This window comes from Fukomys damarensis, unplaced genomic scaffold, assembly GCF_012274545.1.
Source record: "Fukomys damarensis isolate Sample0158 unplaced genomic scaffold, DMR_v1.0_HiC HiC_scaffold_18, whole genome shotgun sequence".
NCBI lineage: Eukaryota > Metazoa > Chordata > Mammalia > Rodentia > Bathyergidae > Fukomys > Fukomys damarensis.
The window spans coordinates 50,197,924-50,216,536 of NW_022900930.1; the positions used below are offsets into that span (position 1 = coordinate 50,197,924).

Sequence of the window (18,613 nt, forward strand, 5' to 3'; positions counted from 1 at the left end):
ATCCTGATGGAATTTGTTGTATGCTGACTTTATATTAGGAAAAGGATGCTCGGGAAAATGAGACTTCTAAGAGTCTGTTTCTGCTTTTCCTTGTGGCTCCAGAGGAAGTCCTTCCTTTTCCATAGGGAAAGTGAAATATTCTTCTTGCCTCTCTAGGCAGGGAGAACAATTCACTGAACCCATTAGAGGCCAGACTACCCGCAACCACATCCCAAATGTCACTGGTTGACCAAGCAAGTATGCATCTCTTATAATTCTCCAGGCTGATGTCTGGTGGTATTATAAAAAAGGAACCTCTGTAGATTGCTACCACCAAATTTGACCAGGATGTGTGCCTTAGTCTGCTGGCTTACCTCCTTAACACCACCAGTGTTCTGTCAGCTCTCTAAACAAGAGATTTCTCAAACTCAAAGATCCTTATCAGAATCCTCCAACCCTCATTCATATGTTGATTCAATTGTGGTGCCCAGAGGAGTTCTCAATAAATTTAAGTCATGAAATCAGATAGCTTCTGGTGGCCCACTATTAGCAAAAATGAAAATTCGATTGATTATATATTATAATCAACAGAAATTTATCAACTATATCAGAGAGGCCTTACAAAGAGCATCCAGCCAGCTAAATGCCATCAGATAGATGGCCTGGAAAAATAGAATTACACTAGCTATGATGTTAACATAAAAAAGATGTCGATGTCATGCTTAGGGGGAAATGTACCATTCCCAATAATACAGTTCCAGGTGGAACTATCACAAAAGCCTTATAAGGATCACAATGTTGGCCAATAAATTGACAAAACATGTTAAAATTGCTGATCCATTCACTGAATAGTTAAAAGCCATGGTTCAAAATGGTTAAAAGAGATGATAACCTCAATCTTCACTTCTCTTACAATTACTGTAGTCTTTACTACGGTAGGGTGCTAAATTATCTCCTGCATACAAAGATTAGCACAGAGATTGATGAAAACAGCAATAAATATGATTTAGAAACAAAAAAATCTAAATAAAGATAAAAATGACACTAAAAAGGTACAGAAGGGGAATTTATAAGAAAAATGTAGTAGTATATTTTTCAAGATTGAATAATAAAACATTACTAGCACCTTTCTAACTGTTCATGCACTTACAGAGATTCTGGGCAAGTGAGGCCTTGAGGGAGAGATAAGAACAGAGAAGCTTGGTAGAAGGTAGGCAGGAGTATAGTAATCATAGGGTGGTCCGAGGTCACCTGAAACATTGGTTTTTGGAAACGTCTGCCCCACCTACGAGCACATGAAGATTTTGGGGGACATCTAGACATAAACCATAACACTGCACGATATTGTCCCATGAAACTTTGAAATTAAGCCTATGGCATGGGGGGAGCAGGACATGGAAAAGGTAAAGTATCATTTTAAAACAAGAATTTCCATTTGGGTTATCAAAGAAGTTGATGGAAGACAACTGCGATGTGGTATATGTCAATCGGTAACTTGACCATCGCTTAGAAGCCGTGTGTGATTTTGATCCTATCTTATTTTTATCTGAAACCATTTTTGTCTCACCTTATTTTTTATAAAATTATTTTCCAATTTGCTTTTTTCTACAAAATCCTCCTTTTTGTTCTCTAAATAAACTTACCAGATGACATTGTTGCTATTCTATATATGTATAGTGGCCTCACCATATCTTTCTGAAATCAGTTCAAATGCTGTCTCCTAAATCATTCTGTGTCTCTCATACCAATTCCATATTCCCAAATTTATGGCCCATTATTGTATTTTATGTTTTAAGCACTTATACCTTTCTAGTTTTGCATGGTTAATTTTAGTTTTGGAAAGTTAGACTTTTGTTCATTGAATATATATTCTGTGTGAGTAAGAAATATTTTTCCATTCTATGTTTTATCCTTGCAAAGAAAAGTACCTGGAAAATAGCACTCAATAAATATTTTGTGAAAACTTATATAATAGAATAAAGTAATGAAAAAATTAGTGATTTTAGGACATATTTTGCCTACCCAAAATTAGTTTTACTTTTATATTTACCAAAATTATTTTTGAAATTAATTAGACACTCCAAGAGTTTATTTGAAAGAAAGTGAAGGGGTTGTTAGTACTTGAGCTGTTGTGGACAGAGTAGAGAGTGAACTTAGGGAGCAGGTCAATACAGTCTATAATTAAATCTTTCAACCAATTTTTCCCCATACAGAAACTTGTGCCAGAATGATTCTGTTCTCACGTGTAAGAGCTGTTGTGGCTTTACCTTCCTTCCACATGCTGACTGTCTCACCAGCTTTCTTCTTCTGCAGTAAGAAGCGGTTTAGGTCCTGCTGAAGGCCACTGTCTCAACCTGTCAGGCATCTGCAGAAGAACCACCTGTAAGCTAACAGAAGATGAAATTGGTGGCTGCCGGAGAAGGTGGAAATGCTGTAGACCGTGGTGGATTCTTATACCTGTTCCAACACCTGTTGTCTTTTCAGAGTATCAAGAAGCAGTTAAGCCCAGGGTAAAATGAAACCATCAAACCATCAAAAGGAAAGTTCTCTGTCTCTAAGAACAACAAACATGCAGGTTAAAATTTCCAGCTCTTTTACCAGCTTTCATTCGCTGATGTCAATAACAATAAATAAATATTGATTTGAAATATATGCATATATTTCTTATGAATTTTACAAAGATTGTAACACAGTCTTTAAGAAAGTATTTCCTTACAAAAAAACCCAAATGCAAAAATTATAATAATGAATATAGAATTATAGAGAACATGATTAAATGCACAGAGAAGAGAGAATGGGAAAATAACAATGTAGAGGAGTTCTGGAATATATCAGAGTAGAGGGAGAGATGTTAGGAGAAAGAAGGAAAAGATGAGATAAAGCCAACACAGAAAATTGGGTAATACATAAAAATATTGAACTCTTCAAGAGTTAATCAGAAAGAGATGAAAGTGGGAGGGAGAGAGGGAGCCTGGGAGAGAGGGAGAGGGAGAGGGAGAGAGGCTGAAGAAGAGAGTAGCACTATGACCAATATGCATGAGTATTAGGTGCAATAAAAGTTCTAACCCAACCAAGAGATTTTCAAGTTTTCCTCATATGACCAAGCACCATAATCATTTACAGATCATCTCTATTTCACTAGAGTAAACAAATTATTACCCTCCAGTGAAAGGAGACATTTTAGAATGAAGTATATGCTGTTAATATCCACTATAAGTTCTGATGTTCTGTTAATGCTGACTGCAGACCCATTCTGTTCTCTTTATCAGGAAGTCCCCTTTGCCTTTGCTGAATGTGACAGAACTTCAATTGTACATCAGGATTCAAAGCCCCTCTTGGAACAAGTCTTAGTTTACATCATTAGTAAGGTTTTGAGGCCTATAAAATACGATTGGACACCGAAGACTCTCTTTCTGCCTAGAGTGCAATGTTTATGAAGTATCTAGTTTATTTTTAAATTGTTAGAGAGTGGCTGTTTTCCACATTAATTTGGGACAGCCTTGACTAGAGTTGGGGAAAGAATGCTTAAAGATAGTGGGAGTACGCCCCACATCAGGACTAAGTGTTTTACATGTGGAGTGACCTTGGCGATTTCCTCTCATTCCTCACTGCTTCCTTCCTCTGCCCTTTCAGCAGAGAACATGGCCAAGGCCCACACTGGAGATGCTCTCATTTCACGAGGACTTCTCTCTCCTTCATGCAGAGATTATAAACTGAGCATTTTCAAGCTTCTCATTGCTTATCCATATTTGGGGGCTAAACTAGACTAACTTCCCATGAATGCCCCTGAGTTGAAGGCTAAGGAACAGAGGCTTACTCTGGACAAACTACAGTGGGCTTTTGATTTGTGACTGGCATCATATGTGAACAATTTAGGTTATGACTGCAATTTTATTTTTAACTTATAGACAACATCTTGAATTATGACTTGAATGCCAGATGCTCATGCAGTTGTAAACAAATACTCACGATACCAATAAAAGTGTATGTAAGCATCAACCTGAGCCCAGATGTGCATATTTGTGGATGTGATTTCAGTCAGTGCTTTATATAATAAATACAATTACTGCTATAAAAATGATCTCCAAAAAAGCTAGAAAAGAAGCCAAGGAAGGAAGATAAAGTAAAGAAAGCAATCACAATAAAAAAGAAGAAAGAAATTGAGGAGAAATATGAGAGTAGTGTTCATGTGACCAATCTCATTAATATGTATGGCATGTCAAAGCCCACCATCTTGACAATCTTACAGAGAAAAGATTGGTATGAGGAAGCTAATGTTGCTAAAGGTGTTACTCAAATTAGGGAGTCACAGTCAACATGTTAGACAAGGTAGAAAGGCTACTAGTATTGTGGATAAATAAAAGGCAGATGGCAGGCTATATCCTATCTGAGTCTATAATTTGCACAAAAGCTAGGGCTATAAATACAAAACATGTAAAGGATAATCCATCAATAAGTGATAATGGTGAACATGCCACTAAGGGGCGGTGTCTCAATTTTAAAATAAGAACTGGGATTCATAACATAACTAGGCACAGTGAAGCAACCGGTGCTGATAAAAGGGCTGCTGAAAATTACATACACAACTTCAAAATGATGACCCAGAGAAATGGCTTTTGCTTTCATGAGATTTTCAACTGTGATGAAATTGGCCTTTTCTGGAAGAAAATGTTCAGGAGAACATACATTACCCAGGAAGAGACGAAGGTGCCAAGCCACAAGCCTATGAAGGATAGGCTAACCTTATTGCTATGTGTCAATGTGAGTGGTAAGCTCAATATAAAGCCTTTCTTGGTTTATCACTCTCAGACCCACGGAGTGTTCAGAAAACATAAATAGGTTAGATGTGGAGATCTAATGCAAAAGCCTGGGTAACAAGAGCACTTTTTCTTGAGTAGATCAGGGAGGCTTTCTGTCCTACTGTTAAGAAGTATCTAGAGGATGAAAGTTTACCACTAAAGGCTCTCCTCATCATGGACAGTGCTCCTGCCCACCCACAAGATTTGGAAGAATTGGCTGAGGTTTTCCCATGGCTCTCAGTAGACTTCCTCCCACCTAATGCAATTCTTCAACTGCAGCCTATGGGTCAGCAAGTTATAGCTGACTTTAAGAAGCCCTACACCAAGGAATTGGGAACTAATTCTCAAGTCTGTTACCATGTTTGATTTCTGATAAAGCCTTTGAACTTATTGTTGAGATTGGCATTGATACTTATAAATATACATATATGATGTGGCTTGCTGGAAAACTCATAACTACAGGCTTGCTTTAATTTATTGATTATAGCTTCTTGAGAATCCATAGCCATAGGTATTAAATTAAGAATTTTGCCAATATTCATGAATAGAACTTTTGACTAACTTCCTTATTATCAACTGCCCTAGTTAACTGATTGGGTCAACTTGAGTAAGAGGTGCCTAACTAAATTGACTCAGCATAGTTCTGGGTGTAGAAGACCCACAGTAGGGAGGGTTGTTGCCAGAATGTACAAAAGAGAAGTGAAGAAAGAAAGTTCATTTCTCTTTCTTTGGAGGAGCTCCGTTTATTACCATCACCTTTGATGTTTCCTGGCTTGCAGTGCAGACCCTTCAGCTTCCTAATATATACTTGCAAGGACACTACAGTGGGCTCCAGGCCTCTGACTAGGTTCTTTGTATTTCCAGAGTCCAGAAAGGCCTTTTCTGCTCTTTCACATATGATTCTGTGAGAGGTCAATGCAAGGCATCTTGTAAATATCTATATTGCATTTAATCTGTTTCTCTAGTAAGTACTGACTGATAAATGGATATATTTGCAAACTGTAATAAAGCTCACTAATTTGTCTTATATTTCATTCTCAGTTAGCCCTTTTGCTGGTTTCTTTAGTAATTTGCCACAGTGCTTAGCAAACAGTACAAGTGCTTTGCAAACAGATTTGAGTTCTCTAGAATTTATGACTGATGTAAGGGCCTTATCCAGTGTACCATAATATGCTGATCACAGTCAAAACAGCGTTGATAAGCTGAGCAAATTTGCCATGTATTTCCAGAATGGGCTCCACAAACAGTATTGGCACAGTTTCCTGAGTAAGGATATTGGCTGCTCTGGGGCCCTCATCATAGGTGTGATTTCTAGTTCCTGAATCATACGAAGTAACCAAGGAGACACAGCATGGAATAAGACAGGCACATTTACTGCATCTTTTATTTTGTCTTGTCAAATGATATTATGACTTTCTGCATGTAAAAACTGTAAGTGGTCTGCTATCACTCATTGCTGACATTCATGAATTACTTTAGTATACAAACTTGGATGTATTTTTGACATAAAATTTCTTAATCCTTTAATCTACCTTGAACATTTTCCATACACTGTGAGCAATTTGATTTTAGTAATATATCTGAAGCTTCTTGTTTATAAACTCTACTGTTTCAGTCAGAAAGAGAGTTTCAAAATATTCTTTTCTTTTTTTTTGTACCAGGGATCAAACTTGGGTCCTTCCTTGTGCTTGTGAGGCAGAGGGCGGAACCACTGAGCTAAATCCCCAGCCCCTTCAAAGTATATTTTTTTTCCCATTGAGTTTATTGGTACTTTTTAAGTATACAGTACAGTTATAGTATTCATTGGGATCTTGTACTGTTACATGACAGATCTTTGTTCTCATTTTTCCCCATACCCTTGCCTCCCTTCACCCCTCCACACTCCCCTAATTACAATGAATTTGTTTCCACTTTTTCCTTTTCTCATATTTTTTCTTTTCCCTTATTTCCTTTCCCCTACCCATCCCACTTCCCCTACACCTTTAGCTCTGTTCTTCCTATTTCACATTGTCAGTTATACAATTTGCATTTTATTTACACTTTTAGTTTCTCATACCAGAGAAACTATTTGGTATTTATTTATTTCACATAAGAGTATGACCTCAATATAAAATACTCTTGATAAAATGTTAAAGGACATTTTTATGATGTTCAACATGAACAAAGTAGTTAACAACTCCATGGATAACTTCTGGTGTGTGTCTTCTGCATCACATTTTAAAAAAATTTCTCAGAGCACTATTTGAACAAGGATGTTCCAAAGTGTCTCAGACATCAGTTACCTGTGCATGCATATCCAATGCTCCTCATTTCCATGAGTGGCTCATTTATATCAGGCAATTTATTCTTTTTAATAAACTGAGTGTTGAGATACCGTAGAAGCAGGCCACACGTCTGCACCTTGCCATATTCTCCCAGTACCTAGGATACACAGGTACTTGTTCTTCACACAGTAAAACTCTGTTATGGAAATGCCAAATGTAATAATAAAAATACCCTCTTAGTTTTTCTGAACAGTTTTTCTCCAAAGCCCTCAAGAAAGGCTTCACATAAAGCATAGACAGGTGAGAAACAATCACTCCATGCTCCGGCCTCAATGTATTGAATTATGAAAACAGCTTTGATTGTAATTTGTTTCACATTTCATCACAATTCACTACTCTTGGGTTCAAAGATACTGTGCAAATTTATGTTGAAATAGTTTTGGAAGTCCAAGGTCCCACACAATGTCCCTCTTCCTATCTGAATCATGAGGGGGTTCATGGTGCCATGTAGCAAAAGACAGGTAGTGTGAGCACCTCTGACTGTCTCCTGCCACCTCTCCAACACTTCTCGGACCCTCTGTGCTGCTTCAGAATCCTCTCAGCATCCTTGCATCTCTGAGCACCCCAGAGGCTCCCCACAACACCCTGGCATCAGTACAACTGCCATTCATGCAATTCCTGAAACGCCTCTTCCTGGCTTTCAGTGCGGCTTCTTCTCATCCACTTTCAACCCTAGAGTTGAAAAGAAAGGTGATATTTATCCCACATTTGGCCAAGTATGTAAAGTTATTGAACTAAAAAGAAAGACTGATTCCCTGATAGTCTTTGCCTCTGGGCACTTCTGCCTGTTTTATTTTATTTTTTTTTAAAGACAGCAATCCAAATATTTTAAGCAATTTTGAACTACCCGAAAAACTTCTGATAATTTAATTATCAGAAAATTAAATTAAATTAAACAAAATCAGATAATTTAATTATTTGACAATTTATGAAAATATTTACCCCTTCATTTCTTGTAGCTTTGCTAAAGGTATTGATTCTGTCACTTAAATCAATAAACAGGCTCCTCAACAAAGAAAACTTTTCTTTTTAAGATCTATCTAATATTTATTACCTGAGTCCATCCTTGACATCCAATGCTGATGAAAAATGTCAAGCCACCTGCAAGGTAGGGAGCGGGACCTAAGGCTCAGATGGGGAGGTGTAAGGGGTTCTCCTTGGGTTTCTTCTGAGTTTGAACTTTGCATTTTGGTCAAAGCAGTGGTCACTGCCCAGCAGTAATTTGCTGTTGATAAGTTGTGGAATGTGCCTGGGGTTACCCATACAGTGCTGGGTAGGCAGAGGACAGAAGCTTGTGCTTGTTGGAAATAGAGCACTGAGCCTTTTTTGTTTTGGGGTTGTGAGTCACTTTCGATTGCTTCTAAAGGTTTGTATCCTAATTAGATTTGTTAGGATATAGATCCTCTCTTGTTCAGTGGTTTGGTCTCCATTCGTGGAGATCCCACACTACAAATAATGGTGTCATGCTTGGAGTCCTGGGTCCTCATTATAGCAATGTTTCAAAGTGGGGCCTGGAGCGTTGATAGGAACATTGGGTGCCTCACATCTGGATGCATGTATGTAATGCAGAGCAGAATGGTCTACCTGGATTGAAGGCTTTGTTGAGGGTCACAGTGCTGTGTTCCTTTCAGAACACTTGTGAGTTAGGACACCATGCAATCCTCATTGCAGCAATGTTTGGAAGTAGGGCCTGGAGAGGTGACTGGGATAAGAGTTATCTCACCCCCTCCCAGGATGCATACATGGAATGTACAGCAGAAGTTTCTTTTGAGATTTGGACCTTTTTGGAGACTCACAGCATTCATTTCCTTTCAGGCCCACGTGAGTAGGACACTGCTAGAAGCATCAGCAGGACTGAAATCACCTAAAGCAGATCTCCTGGACTCATGGTCTTTACTGTTGTGCAGGCTGCAATAAAGTCCCACAATAACGTGTACTCTGTGCTGTCCTGTGTTTCCTGTCTCCAGGACATCTGGCGCTGGTCCTTTAACACTAGGACCTGATTGTTCTGGAGCACAGTGAGATACCCAGCTCCCTGTACTTCCTGTTTTGGCAACTGGCCTCGAGTCACACTGACTGCCCACTCAGCAGACGCCCTCTCCATTCCTGGAACCTCAGTCTCTGTGCACCGGCCACTGTTTAGCTACATTCAGAGCACTGGGGCTGGCTGGCCTCCAACACAGGCTAGCATTTTGAGTCACATGTTGGCTTCCACTGCCTCCATCTGCTTCTCCTGGTTTGGTTGGGCTCTCGGTTCCCCTGTCTAGGAAATCTTCCCCAAGGTAGGGCGCTCTCTGCCCCTCTTGTCACCCTGATGTTTCACTTCGGGGTCCAACCCAGGCTCTTTTGGCCCCATACACTCCCACTCTGCCCCTAACTGCTGGATTCGAGATGAGCTTTGCTTCTTCCAACATCCCTAGGAGGCTCTGACCTGGCATAGGCTTTGCATCAGTTCAGCTATTGTTATCGGGATTTGGGTCCCTACCTGAGAACTGTCACTTCGAAGCCTGCCTGTGCTTCCTCCTGTCAATTCCATCAGACTGAGCTCCAGTACCCAAACTGTCCTCTGATTTCTCCAAACGTTGCCGAGGCCTTCCTTCACTTCCTGGGTCATTCTCCCACTTATGGGGTTCCAATCTCCCAACCTCAGGTCCCTTCTCCACTGCTGTTGCCCTCTTTGGCCTCCCTTAGTCCTTCGCCCCCACCCCAGTTTTCTTTAACAGCTTCAAGTTCATTCATCTCTCCGAGGGTTGCTCTGTCCATCTGTGGGACCCAGCGCCATGGCCTCTGATTCCACTGAGGCCCCTCATTCTTTCCTAGCATCACAGAGTCCCTGTCTGCCTCCCTGGGTACCACTTCCCCAGCTCAGGCCTGTCTGTGCCTCCACAGTGTGCTCCGTCAGGCCTCAGTCCATTTGTTTCTGCTCCGATCCCATTGATTACCCATGCCTCTCACACTCCAGGCCCTGTTCCCACCAAACCTCCTAGTACCCTTCTGGGCCTTTTCCCCTGGGTGCCTCCTGGGCCCTGTTGGGTTTTCTTCTGTATCTTCTCCAAGCCCTCCGTTCCCCTCTTTCCTCTTGCCGCCTTCCATTTTTCCTGTTGTATGTAGCCCATCAGATTCTAAGACCCTCTTTGTGTCCCTGCAGCACCTTGAGGATTCTCTATGTCTCTTTGAGAACCCGAGCACCCCCTGGGTAGCCCCAGCTCTCCAGTCCAGTGCTCCCGCTTCTAGGACAAGGGTCCCTGCTCTGTCTTCTCTGCTCTCCATTTATCACTTAGGGAGATATGTGGGCCTGGTCATTGTTTCTGTATATTGAAGCCTGGCTTTCTTCAGATTTGCTCCTCGCTGGAATTTTGATGTCTGTTTTTTTCTTTTGCTGACTTCCTTGAAGGCCCAATCCCTCTCTGGCTGCAAATGAATTTCTGTTTAACTGAGGTCTCTGTGATTTCACTGCCTGAGATCAGGTCTCTCCGAGTCTTCATGGTGCTCACTTCCAGGCCTTGGGACCACTCTCTTGTCCTCAGCTCCCCTTATTCACCTGAGAGCCGCACACTCTGTGGTTGGTTCTCTCTATCTCTCCTTGGCCCCTTCCTTCCCTGACTGTATGTGCACCTCTGTTCTTCCTTAGCTTTGTCCATTTCTCCTGAGTACCTATGATCCTTTGGGGTATCCCACACGCCCTCCTGTGCTCTCTCTGTCCCTCTTTGTGTCCCTGTGCACCTGCTTGGTCCTTCTATGTCTTCTTCATCTCTTCCGATAGGTCTGAGGTTCTTTCATGTCTCCTGCGATCTGTCCTCCATCTTACGGCCTCACACGCCAAGCTTGGTTCCCTTCACCCCTCCTCACATTCCTCAGCACCTCTTTGTGCCCCTCAGGGCAACCTTGGGTCCCTCACTGTCCCCTCTGTCCTTTCCGCCCCGCTCCAGGCCCCTCTGTTATTCCTGTGTGCATTCATTATTGGAGGTGTCCTACACACCTCCGCCGTGCTCTGCCCCTCTTTGCATCCCTCTAAGCCTCTTCAGGTCCCCCTGTGCCTTTTCATGTCCCTGAACACCTCAAGGGCCCCCCTCCTCACTCCTGCAAGGTTCTCTCCAGTGGATATGAGGTCCCTGAAACCCCCGCTGGAGACCGGTGGTTTGTTCTCTTTCAGCATTCATCCCTAGGGTGTGGAAATGTCCTCGTCCATACATCACAACAGGTGCATACACTTTTTGAAGTCACAAAGCAAGATCTGCTCTCCGTGAAATGCAAAACTGGATCTGGGTGTTTACTTCACGTGTTTCTCTTTATGGAGGAAGTTGGGATTCATCCACGCAGTGATAGCCTTTCACCTTTCTATTTGTATCTGTCCTCAGCATTTGCTTGCTGCTCTTCTGATAATCAGGCTTTTGCTTTGCAAGGAAGAAGTCTCTGGACTATGAATAAATTAGCCTTTGTCATGGATGACCCACATTTTCCTCAGTGTTTCTTGAGGCTTTGCCTTCAGATCTTTCTTTTGGTGTTTTACATTTTTTTAAAGCAATCAAAACGTTTTAAGCACTTTTGAGGTGATTAAAAGAGATCCTCCATTTTCTGACATTTTAATGAAAATACTTGCCCCTTGGCTTATTATATGTTCTAGTGGTATTAATTGTATTTTTTAAAATTTAATTTTATTTTTTTCCTCATTGAGTTTATTGGTACATTTAGGTATACAGTACAGTTACATTCATTACTGGGATCTTGTACCTTTACATGACAGGTCTTGGTTCTCATTTCCTCTTACCTCTGCCCTCCCTTCATCCCCTCCTCCCTTCCCTATTTACAAAAACTTTATTTCCATTTTTTTATTTTCTCAGATTTTCCCCCTTATTTCCTTTCCCCTACCCTTCCCACTTCCCCTACACCTTTAGCCCTTTTCTTCCTATTTCACATTGTCAATTATACCATTAGTATTAATTCTAACACCTAAATCTATGATCAATCTCCTCAACCAACGCACCTGCTTTTTTCTAAAACTCCACTTGGTCCTTATTACCTGAGCTCATCACATGCCCTCCTCGGATGATGAAAAACATCATGGCATCCAAAACTTGTGCACTGTGATGGAGGCATCATGTGGGGAATTGAGGGCTGCCTTCTCGCACCGAGTTTGACCTTGTGTTTTGGATAAAGTGTGGTCACTGCCGTGCAGTTATTTGTTGTGGCAAAATTGAGGAATAAATCTGGGTTATACATAAACAGTGCCAGCAGGGCAAAGGACTCATGCTAGCATTTTTGGAATATGGTGTAGCACTTTAGAGGCCCTATTTGTTTTTGGGTTTGTAAGGCACCTGTGCTTGCCCTCTGGGTTTATATCCTCAGCAAATGGTCAGGGATATAGCCTGGCTTATTGATTTGGTCTCCCTATATCAGGCTTCCTGTTTTCAAAAATGCACTCCTGCATGATCCTCAATACTGAATATTTGGAAGTGGGGTCTGGAGAGGTGACTTGAACTTGGGGTATGTAATTCATCTCTGGATGCATGTATGGAATGCATAGCAGAATAATTTACTGGGATTTGGGACTTCTCTGAGGGTCACAGTGCTAGGCTCCTTTTAGGCCCCTGGTGAGTTTGGGTACCGTGGTTGAAGCATCAGATGACAAAGCTCAACTCAAGCAGGTCTTCTGGCCTGTGTGGGCTTTAGTGAGGTGCAGGCTTCTTGAAGGTCCTGATATAAACAGTACTTTGTGCAGCCCTGGGTTCCCTCTGTGTCTGGACTTGGGCTGCAGAATGTTGGGGCTGTTCCTCAAACACTGGGGCCTGCTTGCTTTGGAGAACAATGGGAAACCTAGCTCCCTTTGTTTCCTGCTTTGGCAGCTGCTCTTGAGTCTTCAGTGGAATTCACCACATCTGCTGCCCAAACAGAAGACACCTTGCTCTTCCTGTGAACACAAGGTCTGTGCACCGACCGTCACTTCGCAATGTCCTGAGCCTGAGGCTTCACTGCCCTCTGCACTGCAGTGCCAGCCACACTTCGGCTTCCCCTGCCTCTCTCTGATGCTCCTGGGCTTAGGTAACTTGGTGGTGCTTTTTTCTATTCACATCTCATGATGCCACAGCCTGCCCCGCCTCCAAACTTTGTGTCCAGGCCGATCACCCCTGTCCCCCAACTTTCCTGTCATGGAGTCCTGCCTGACTGCTGTTGGACGCAAACATTGCACTCTGAGCTGAACTGACTGCCCTGGAAAAACCTTCTTCCAACATCCATATGCTCTTCGGTACCTGTCTCAGCTTGGTTTGCTCCCACGTGGGCTGTCTTCCTCAGGACCTGCCTTCACCCAGAAGTGTCATTCACAGGCCTGCCTGGGCTCACCCATGGACACATTGGGTCCAGGAGGAAGAGTTCCCATCCCTGTACTCATCCTCCTCAAGCTTCTCCAAATGTCCTCACATCCTTCTGTCCCTCCTTAGATCCCGTCACACCTCTAGGGTTCACAATCAGAACGTGGGGTCCCTCCATGCCAGCTTATCTGCCCCTGTTCCTACCTCTACGACTCCATTGCTATGCCTCTCCTCAGTTCTCGTCCCCAGATTTAAGTCTACTCCTGTCCCCAACTGTCCCTCCACTAATCACTGGGACCCAGTTCCTGCATGGCTCCTTTTTCTCTCCTTGAGCACTTCTTTAGTTGTCACTGCCACAGCATGGCTCTCTCAGTACCTCCAGGGCCCTCTACATGAGAAATTGTGTCCGTTAGTTTCTTCTCAGGTCCCTCCATCTACTGGGAAGTCCCACACTTCAGGCTCAGTTCCCTCCTCTCCTCCTCATGTCCGTCCTTATCTCTAAATGACCCATGGTTCCTCTGTGTCTCTCCATTACACTGTGCCAGGGCCCTGGTGCTTTGGTTCCTTCTGAGTCCCTCAATCCATTTGAAAGTTCCACACTCCTTGCACCCCTCTTGGATTCCTCAGCACCTCTTCTTGTCCATCCGTATAGCCGTGGGACCTTCTATGTCTCTTTGGGCCTTTCTCCCAGGTCTGGGGTCCCTTCATTTCTCCTTGGGCCTTCCATAATTTGGTGTGCCTCACACACCAGTCATAGTTCTCCCTACTCATCATAATGTTCCTCAAAGCCTCTGTGCATCCCTCCATGTCTTCCCAGTCCTGTCTACCTGGCTTTGGGGACCTCTTTCTCTTGAATTCCTTCAAGAGAAGAAATGCCCAACTGGAGCACCCAACAACCAAGCTAGGACCTCTACAACTCTGTTTGAGCTCTTCCTGGCTTCTTGGATCCCTTCTGTGCCTCCTTGAATTCCTTAGTGCTTTTCTGGTCCCTGGATTTCAGTCTTCTGAGTTTGTGCTGCCAGACTTGGGGTCCCTGTTATCCTTCCTCCTGGCTCTTGGTGGAATTTCTTCTCATTCAACCCTCAACCCTGCATGTGAAAGGGCCCTTTCCACCACATTTGGCTGAGTACAGAAATTTACGGAACAAAGAAGAAAGATTTCCTTTCTGAGAAATTGCAAAAGAAATTGGAGGTTTGTATTCACATGTTGCTTTTTATGGAGGATCTTGGGAGTCATCCATGCAGCGAATAGCCTTTTCCATGTTCTATGTCCATCTGTTCTCAGCATTTGCCCATTATGCCTTTGATAATTGGGATTTTGCTTTGCAAGGAAGAAGTCTTTGGAAAATTAATAAATTATCATTGTATAATGAATCACCCACATTTTCCTCAGTATCTCTTTGGGTCTTTGTGTTCAGGCATTCGGGCTGGGGCTTCACATTTTTTAAGGAAAGCTATAGTTAATTAATTTTGGGATAATCAAGAACCTTCCTTACTCTGACATTTTAATGAATATATTCCACCATGGGTTTCCCCTTTTCTGAGAATTTAACACGTCCCCACTAGCTTTAACCACTAATGAAATATGGAGACTATTCCATCAGGTAGCTTGTACCATCATTTTTTTATGCATGATTCTCCCGGTGAGTGGCATGTGACTGTCCCATAGTGTGGCACAAGCAGCCCAATGAGAGAGGCAGGCATGTACAGCCTTATCATAATCATGTTAATAAAAAGAATATTATCTTATACATCTCAACTGTTAACTGGCAAAAATCTGCACCAACACTTTCAATAAAACAATGCAATAAGAATTAAAATTCTGTACTTACATTGATATTTGAAGATTTATTGGTTTAGGGTGATTTACTCACAATTCTGTTCTCCCACACAGATCATTTTTGAGGACTGTGAAGACTTTAGTCACAGAACAAGCCACAAGAGGTGTCAGATATGTTTCTGTAATGGTGACTGGTCCCCACAGTCTTCTTCCTAAGTAGGGAGAAGAACTGGGGATCAAAGAAGACCTAAATGTTCATGGAAGAGTTCATTTTAATGACTCAAGGAAAGGAATAGTGACAATGGTGACTGCTGGGAAGAAACTAAAGAGTTCACATGGAAGAGTGACTTGTGACATGTGTTCATTCCCCAAGCACCAGGCAAGAATGCTAGTTGAAACCCACAGCTGTGCCTGCGCCTGTGACACAAAGAAAGGGGCAAGACTCAAACTCAGCTTCTAGGTGTCAGGAGGAGGCCTGTAGTCCTCCCTGTCCACACTTGGCTGAATCCCCAGAGAAGAGGAAGCTCAGCCCCCTCCAAGCATTCCTGGGGAGCAGTGAGGACCTGAGCGGGGAGCTTTCCAGACTCTGCAGGCTGTTCCAAGTACAAGTGGAACTGTGTCAAAGGTGTCACCAAAATGGCCCAGAAACAACCTACCCCAGCTGGCTAGAATTGACCTCCAACATCCACACAAGAGGTCCCACCTGGACTCAGTCCAGTCCTCTGAGCTCTCTCTTGTCCCAGACTGCACCATTTTCTTTCCAGATCTGCATTCTAGTCTGGCCTTGGGACTAGGTATGCTCTATCATCTGTTTGCTCATACATCCATATCATGTTTTATTCCTCTTGTTGTTTACTTAACTACTATCATTCCTCAGAAATCATCATTTCAACTGTCATTTTCACATTTATGTAATTTGCAGTATTAACTCATTTTTACTACACTGTATTCCAACTCTCCATTCCCTTTAAAATGACATTTCCTAACACCAAGTACATGTAGTAGAATTTATAGGAACACAAAATTAGCCAAAGAAGGTACAGAGAGAACCCACTGAGATTGTGATCCTGCATTATATATAAAATGGAGACATAAAAACAATTTAATTGTAAAAACAACATACAAATTAGGTACAGCTGAAGTAATTAATAATTTCCACCTTAATTTTCTCATTAGCTGTTTGGGCTCCTGCAACTAATCCCAACCCCGTCCCTGTGATCAGCTCTGTACTGATGTGGTCTGCGGAACTCAGCTCACGTGCTCCAAATCTGTGCCCTGCCTCAAATGTCAGTTACCTGTGCGTGTGTTCACGGTGTGTATGGTTCTCTAGGATAGCTTCGAAACCTACAACATTTTCATGTTGGAAAACAATTGAGATTATTTGTGAAAGAACAGCAGGCAGATTGTGCCTTCCTAATTTAATTTATAATGGCCTTTCCTCTTTGTTTCCCATTTCATGTGAGTTTATATCTTTATATGTGTCTGGAGAACGCAGTTACAGTGAGCCCTGTGTGCTCAGAAAGGAAGCCCTGATTAGGCACAGATGTGTGCGATCAGGGTGCATCCCCGAGCATGTGGCCCTGATTGGGTTTGCTCAGTGGTTTCCTCTGTATAAAGGGAGCTCAGGCAGAGGCAGTGTTTTCCCAGGAAGGAGGAACTGCAGTGCTAGCTGCTGGGAGAGGAGCCACTTGCTGCTCGCCTGTGAAACCTCCTGAGAAGCTAGAAAGATTCACTGTCTGCAAACCTGACTCCTGGTAAGGTCACCAAACAACAAGATGTGAGCCCCATATAAGCAGGTCCTGCCAATTGTTAGATGAACCACTATTTTCTGATGCTTAAATTTTACTGTGAATTTATTTTATCAGCATTTACTTACAGTTCCATTACCTGACTTTTAACATTTTTCAAAATATTCATGAGTAATTTTTGGAGAAAATCATGTTTAATTTTGCTCTGTGGATTTGGTTCATACACAGCATAAATGAGCCTTTTTCATCCTGTTCCCCTCCCTCTGCATGATGTTTCAGCTCACGTGTCTGATTTATTTCCCTTAGCACAATGCTCTCAAGTTGCATCGCTTTTTGTCAGAATATTGTGTGAATTTTCCTTCATTAAAATATTAATATAATGTAAATTCAAATGATTTCTTTAGAAATTTACTTTAATTTCAAGTTAATATTTAAAAAATATTGTTATTTGCCAGTTTGTGTCCTGCATCATAAAAATCATGTACTAGATTTTAATTATATATTTGTATATTGCATGTCAGCATTCTTTTGAATATGAGTCTTTCTTCACAACTGGAAAGTACATCTTTTATATAGAGGATAACTTTAACATTGAAAACTAGGTTATTTTTTCTAGGTAAGGGAATTATACATGTAAATTTCTGTAATGTAAACATATTGTTTTCACTATTCCTGAATTGCTTTGCCTAAATTGGAAGTGGAAATTTGTCGCGAGCCGCGACGTCAGGATCCTGCCAGCAGGTCCTAAACCTGAAAGGATGAGGACAGAGAGACGGGAGGCACCTTTCTTCTCATGTTGCTTGGTTGCTTGGTTGGTTGCTTGGTTGGTTGGTTGCTTGGTTGGTTGGTTGGTTGGTTGGTTGGTTGGTTGCTTGCTTGCTTGCTTGCTTTATTACAGAACCTGTCCCTTTTATACGCTCCAGCTGCACGGGAGCGAGGGCGCGAGGGTACCGCCCACACATTCCAGAGGGAAACAATAACAACCATTATGGGTTACATCTGCTACCAGCTGAACTCACCCGTGGCTATGGGCGAGAGCACGTCCGTGCCAGCGAGGTGACTCAAAGTTCAATCATGGCTAGGCCTGTGTCAAGGCTCACCATAATGGCTCGCCATAATTCCCCCATCTCTCTTTGATAGCACGAAGAATGCTATCAACTCATCACGCATCAGCCAAGGAACCTCTGTTTTAGGCAGCAGAAGTCTTCCATCTCCTTACCCGTCATCAGTCGCAGGGCTTATGTCCCAATACGACCTGTCTTAGGTTGGTAGACAGAAGCTTCCGTCCTTACCCGTCACTGAGTATCCCAAGGCGGGGGATCTAAGCACGCCAAGCCTGAGCCAAGTAAATGGCTACGCACATTGTATCATCATCCAAAGAAGCCTGTACAGCCATAGCTAAACGCTCCTAAACTGGGAACGTTTCCAGCATCGGTATGAGCAGTAACCCAAAATACACAAACCAATCATAACAGCAATAATAAGCCATATAACAATCCAAAAAGGTGAAAACATCTTTTTCAAATTTTCCCAAACTTCTGTAGCAAATTCTAAATCAAGCCGGATAGAATTGGCATGAACACCAGACAAGACCTCAATGTCCAATGACAACTGATTAGTTGCAGTTAGAAATGTCCGATTCCAAGACCCTCGCAACAATGAAGAAAGTCGTCTAA

General features: G+C 42.3%; 2 protein-coding genes and 2 pseudogenes across 2 annotated transcripts in view; 3 read left to right on the plus strand and 1 right to left on the minus strand.

The window, feature by feature from the left end:
* Positions 1-2,536, plus strand: part of Defb109b (defensin beta 109B) — a 101,775-nt gene extending 99,239 nt beyond the window's left edge. Inside the window, exon 4 of the mRNA XM_010622600.1 lies at positions 2,293-2,536. Coding sequence (XP_010620902.1) covers positions 2,293-2,498 — 206 coding nt within the window. The 3' untranslated portion in view covers positions 2,499-2,536. The remainder of the gene's footprint in view (positions 1-2,292) is intronic.
* A 2,479-nt stretch (positions 2,537-5,015) lies between these two features.
* On the minus strand, positions 5,016-10,195 carry LOC104862796 (annotated as a pseudogene).
* A 6,637-nt stretch (positions 10,196-16,832) lies between these two features.
* The window catches only part of LOC104861201 (putative zinc finger protein 705G), a 32,563-nt gene continuing 30,782 nt past the window's right edge, over positions 16,833-18,613 (plus strand). The window contains exon 1 of the mRNA XM_033765537.1: positions 16,833-16,943. The gene's annotated coding sequence lies outside the window, so the exon portion shown is untranslated. The remainder of the gene's footprint in view (positions 16,944-18,613) is intronic.
* LOC104862785 overlaps positions 18,374-18,613 on the plus strand; it is a 5,504-nt pseudogene continuing 5,264 nt past the window's right edge.